General features: G+C 59.5%; 1 protein-coding gene across 1 annotated transcript in view; it reads right to left on the minus strand.

Moving 5' to 3' along the window:
- ANOS1 (anosmin 1) overlaps window positions 1-5,478 on the minus strand; it is a 195,581-nt gene extending 190,103 nt beyond the window's left edge. The window contains exon 1 of the mRNA XM_082609603.1: window positions 5,202-5,478. Within this exon, the coding sequence (XP_082465729.1) occupies window positions 5,202-5,399 (198 nt within the window). The 5' untranslated portion in view covers window positions 5,400-5,478. The remainder of the gene's footprint in view (window positions 1-5,201) is intronic.
- Window positions 5,479-6,000: the final 522 nt, after the last annotated feature.

Here is a 6,000-nt window from a genome sequence, read left to right on the forward strand (position 1 = left end):
GGAGGCTGAATAATGTCCCATTAAGCTGGAATCTCTTAACACTAATAAAATTCTAGAGCCCTAGGACCAAGGCTGCCAGCCACTTGCTACTTATCTTCCAACAAGATTCCACCCACTTTTCCCCTCTGGTCCCAAAATCTGGCAAAGAAATAGACACGCTCTTCCTATTTTATGACACGTGGGCTCCTCTTTTTCCTCAAGCCCAATTCTACTGAGCCACCTTTGAGAAAACTCGGGCAGAGAAAGAGCAGGTTGCAGGTCTGCTAATACTTAGTGGAAAGGCTCTGTGACTCAGCTCCATCACTGCCAGGATGAGCGGAACCTAGCGAGACAGGCAGAGTCTCCACCCTGAAGGTCCCAAGGAGCACAGAGAAGGAGGCCACCCTCAAGTTAAATGAGAGTCACCCAAACAGAGACAGAGCTTATTCCAGGCACATTGTCACTGTCCCCCTCTTCTTTAATCTCCTAGCGAGGTTGACAAAACAAGTGCACGGCAGGTTATTCCCAAGTGAGCACGTCAGCACTGCGCCCTTGAACACGATGCAAGACTATGAAGAACCGCCAGGACAAGTGGGCTTAACCTACCTCTTCCAAGGGTTAAAAAACCCAAACCGGGGCCAGCCTCAGGGACAAATGACCAGCGCACGTGGCCCTCGCTCAGAAGGGGCCCCGCACCTGAGGGTTAAGGTGCCGAGATGGCCATACTGAAATCCTCAACGACCGTGTCTTTGAGCTTGTGTTTCGTATGTGCAGTCTGGTGGGATATGGGAGCGTGTTCTGGAGGCTCTGGCATGCATGATGCGGCCTCTCCCCACCCCCCTCCTCCCCGGGGAAGAGTCTCGGCTGCCCACTCCCTGGCCCACTGGCACCCCAACCCTCCCAGCCTCCCCCTCCTCACCCCCAAGTCACTGTCACCCTCTACCCTCTGCAGGGGCCTGAGTGAGCACGACGAGGGTCAGGGTGGCGCATGCATGCGTGGATGTGTCCCAGAATTTCTTAGTGGCTGTCCCCGGCCCAGGCTGCGACCATCATACTGTGTTTGGTGGATGGCTAGCCGGAGTCCAAGACTCCACGGGAACAAGCCTATTGCCCGTCCCTCATGCAGGTAGCTAATTGCATCTGGCAAGCAGATCTAAGCACACCTGGGGGCTGACCATCTGCTATGGGTTGAGCGTAGGAGGGGGAGAGCCCTAGCTCAGCTTCCTGAGGATCCGGCTAGAACAAAGTGTGGTGCGCTGGTCCAGCAGCTGGCAGAACAGGGCACTGGGCAAGTGCCGTGCCTGAGCAGGCGTATGCGCTCGCCAGACCCCAAGTACCCAGGACGGTCTGCACGTGTCCTGCAAGATCCCCTTGTGGGGCACCCACTGGGCAAACCCTACACAGGGCACTTTGGGTGTCCTCGCTTCCTCCTTCCCACCTTCCTGAGTCTGGTCCCCGCTTTTCCCTCCAGGGATGACCCAGGACATCAGAACTGTGTACTGCTGGTGATTCCACATACAAGTGAAATGCTCTGGCACTGCACAAGAGAAAGATGAACAGTGAAATCCACGCGAATGACTTCATGTTTAAATTATGCTTTACCGAGAACAGCATTGGATAGCAAATTCCAAGAGAGACGGGTCACAGAAGAAAGAACAAGCTTTATACTTTAGTTCCTTCGACAACACTTCTTGCTGTCTGAATAATGGACGGCACGTTTCCATTTGGCGCTGCGGCCTGAGAAAAAGGCAGCCGGTTCTGAAGAAAGTTAAACCACTAACCAATAAGATCCTAAAAATAAGAACAAATCCCAAACCTGTAGCTGTCCTTGCTGGGAACCCAGGTCCCCCATCTATTAGCGTCTCAGCATCCCGGGTCCTTATCAGCTCTAGGAGGACACCAACGGTACCTTCTTTGTATGACGGTGATGGGGATGAAATGAGACAGACTTGTAAGACCCCCAGAACAGTGACCCTTTTATTACCATCGCTTTCATTATCCCCAACAGGTTTTATGACCTCCACCTTGCTGGGCAGGTGTCCTACCGGACACACGAGAGGCTGGAAGCTCAGGAAGGTGATCTTCCCCAAGCTACGTATCTGCCAAGTGGCTCAGCCTGACGCAGAGCCCACCTGCCCGGCTGCAGAGCCCACCTCCCTGCTCCTTACCCCACAGCTCGGACCTCGGCTGCATTCACTGAGCAAAGGACGCCCTTCCCAGCTGCCTCCGTTGCCAGGCTTTTAGCCACGTGCACGCATGATACGTGTGAACTTGAAATGGCAACGTGCCCAGTGCCCTGCGCACGGCATCGTGGAGCCGGGTACTGATAACCTGTGAGATGCTAGCCGTTTCTGCTTTTCACAAATGAGAGGCAGCCCTCGGTGGTGAAATCAATGATTCAGTTCAGAATCCATCTCCCTTGCAGTGTGAAATGCTAAGCGCCTTCAGGTCGGGGGCCAAGGGCAGACCATTCAGGATACAGATACTCCAGTATCCCCATCACCACACCCACTTCCAGGCATCAGGACTGAGTCCCCTGTGCCATCAGGCAAGGCTGACAGCCACATGATTGACGAGTGAAGCCGACCTAGCCCCACACGTGTGGAGGCACGCGTGCGCTCCATCCACCTCCAGCCTCGAGCTGCAAGGCTGCGAGGCACCGGAGCGTGTGCAGAATTGGGGCGGGGACGTTTGGATCCCAGCCTCCTCTGCAGGCCTGCTACCCTAGGTCACTGGCCCTGGCAGCTCCTTTAAGGGAGGCCGGGAGCTGTGCAGGAGAAGTTGGGAACCGGCACCTGCTCCAGAAACAGCCTTCTGCTCCGGTTTATTTGTACAAGTGGGCGGGGTGACCCTGAGAGAAGGGGCTCTTCCGAACCCTTCCCCCAGCCCAGCCTCTCCCGCCCATTAATGAATCCCACGTGCGGCGTAATGAGTTGCCCGCAGGCTGATTCCTCCGCATCCTTCCAATTATTTAAAAGGGGGAGGGGCAGGGAAGCTTGACGCTTTATGAGGAGTGTGTGGTTCTGTCTTCTCAAATCTAAAGAACGCTTAATCCCTGCAATTTAGATAAATCAGAGAGGCATTACCAGGTGAGGGTTAAACCTCCAAGAATGGCTTTGCAATTGATTGCAAAAACAGCAGTTATTAAGTCCTAACTGAGTAATTTGCAGCTTATTTCACCCAGCTAATTAAAATGTAATCAGGATTGTCTGGCAATGTGGATTCTGTCAGCAGTTTTTCTTCCGAAGAGAAATCATGCCAAGAGATCACAAGAAAAGCCTTTCACGGGAATTGGCTCGATCTAAACTGCTTCTTTAGCCGCTGAAACTGTAAAACAAATAAATTACAGCAACTGACAATTCCATTTAAAGAAAGAAAGGAGAAAGAAAGGAAGGGAAGAAGAAAAAGAAAAGATACTCTTTCTCCCTGGGAACAGGCTGCCGTTTCGTTTTGTTTTCTGTTGTCGCTGACACAAGAGTGTGGCGTCTCCTAAGGAGTGACTGCGGGCGCAGGGCCGGCGGTTTGGAAACCAGCGGGCTGGGAAGGAGCCCTCTCCAGGATGTCCGCGTAATTTCAGCGCACGAGACCACACTGCCTTTTCCCTTTCCCTGAAGACCCACGAGGACAGCAGAGCGCGCCGAGCTCTCTGACACCCACCGATGTCGCTTCTTGGAGAAGACAGAGAAGCACGCACTCAGGCGCATGCAAACTTCGCCTGCTGGTTCACTCTCTGCAGAGCCCAACTTTTAGTTCTCCTCGTGCCCCTCGGCGCGAGGTTTCAGGAGTTCTCACGCCAGAATGAACATCGCTTCAGACTTCGGAAATTCGTCCCCACCTCCACGGTCATTACGATGGCCTCCTGTCGCAGCTTAGTGCCCAGGGCCTCTGGGAAGGCTCATGTATCCCGCCCGAGTGGAAGAGACGCCCAGTTTATTTCTCAAGGGCAGAGGGCTCGGCTTAGAAGCCCACCCAGGAGCCCCGGTCTCCTTCTGGCCTCCGCAGTTTTCCCTGCGGCGAGAAGCTGGGACTTTGGAACAGGTGAGCAACTAAGGATAGGACCGAAACGAGAGGGCGAGAACCAGGGCGGGCGAGAACCAGGGCAGACGACAGGGATTCGGTTAATATCTGCGTGAATGGTTCCAGAGTGCGCGCACTCGGGTCATTTGCGGAAGGCAGCTGTGGGACGCACCTCGGTCGGGGCCGGGAGCGGTTCCCGTGCGCCCACCCTCAGCCTCAGCTCAGTGTCCCTGAGCAAGTCCCGCGGGGGTCCTCCCCTCTGTGGCGCCCTCCCTCCCCCCGGCCCCCCGCCCCAGGATCCTGGCCATCCACGGCACCAAAAGCGTGCCGTTCTCTGAGCCTTCTACACACCCAACACCCACGCTCCCACAAACAAGCTCTCCTACCCTCAAGCCGACAGAACCTACGAGGGCTGGGGGGAGATACTGGCCCCCGGGAGTCCGCTCAGAGCATCCAAACACGACGCCTCCAAGTCCCGTATCCCCTGCATCCCTTCCCTTACTCCCCACGCCATTCGTTGGCGAGACCTGGAAGCTCTGGGGCTCCGAACTGGGGCGCGCACAGCTACCATCACCACCGCCTCCCCGGGCCCCAACACAAACGCGCTGGAACGCACGGCTTGGCCCAAGTGCCCCGCCCGGGGCTCGAAGGGTGGGCCGCGAGCTCTCGGCCCGCCGAGGGGGAAAGCAAAGCTCGAAAGAGACAAAAGTGTCCGCCCGCCGGCACCTGCGGGGCCGGGGCTCGTCGCGCGGCTCCCCGGGCGCAGCGGTGCGCGCCTCCCGGCCTCGCTCGCTGTGCCCGCCGCGCCCGCCGCGCCGAGGGCCCGGAGCGCCCAGGAGTTTGCGGGACTCACCAGCAGCCCGCACTCCCGCGCGGAAGTCCCGGGCAACTAACAAACCCACACTTCCACCCTTGGAAGCCACAAAACGGCTCTCCCTTCCCCGAGAAACCGCCTTTCGTCTGCCCCTCGGAAGAAGGGAGTTAGGTAAAGACGCCGCAGGCTTCTTTTTCCTTTCGGGGGCAGGGAGGGGGCTGGAAAAGAAGGTTCGCGCACCCAGACTGTAAAATCCACGCGGAGGGAAAGCCGGATCTGCCGGCTGAGCTGGGCGAGAAGTTTGGGCGGCGAGGCTGGGAGGCGCGCGCCCCGTGCGCACCCGCCGCGGCCCGCAGCGCCGGGGAGGACCCGGGCGGGCGGCGGTTCGTACCTGGGAGTGCTGGAAGAAGGCGGAGATGCGCGTGATCTGCAGGCTGAGGCACCTGGAGGCGCAGCGGGCGCGCTGGACGCTCCCGGCCGACAGCGACTCGTCCAGCCGCCGGGCGGCCGTCGCGCCGGAGCCGGCCGCCAGGCATCCCCCGGAGGCCGCCAGCCAGAGGCAGAGGGTCAGGGGCGCCCCGGGCACCATGGCTGCGGGTCGGGGGCGCGGGCGCCGGGCGCTGGCCGAGGCTCCCAGCTCCGCGCCGGGGCCGCACTGCCGGGAACCTCGCGGCCGCCGCAACTCCGCTGGAAAGTTCAATCATTCAACTCCGGCCCCGCGCCCTCCCCGGCAAGGCCCTCCCCGCTCTGCCTCCAGGGGTGGGGCGAGGGTGACAGGCGGCCGCGCCATTGGCTGGAAGGGAAGTGAGTGACGGGGGGCGGGCGGAGGGCCGTGGGCAGGTCTGAGGGGCAGCGAGCCGCGAGCTCCGGCGCAGGGGGAGGCCGGCCGAGCGCCGCCGCGCGCCCCTCTCCAGGTGGTCCGCTCCCACGCAGCTTTCCCCACGGTCCGCTCGCGCTCCTTCCTGCCCCACCTCCCCCCGCCGTCCAGGTGAACGTCAGGTGCGAGCAAGCCCGGGCCTGGATGTGAGGCGCTGTCTCGGGCAGCAGGGCCTCGGCACCCACAAGGGCATGGGAACAGGCTAAGGAAGGGCGGAGCGCCCCTGCGCTGTGGGCTTTCTCCCCGGTTCCTACCCCGTGCTCAGCTCCGCTCACGCCTTCGCTTGTCTGAATTTCCCTTTTCCCGAGGAGTG

This window comes from Mesoplodon mirus (assembly GCF_964341445.2).
Source record: "Mesoplodon mirus genome assembly, chromosome: X".
In the NCBI taxonomy this organism is placed as follows: domain Eukaryota; kingdom Metazoa; phylum Chordata; class Mammalia; order Artiodactyla; family Ziphiidae; genus Mesoplodon; species Mesoplodon mirus.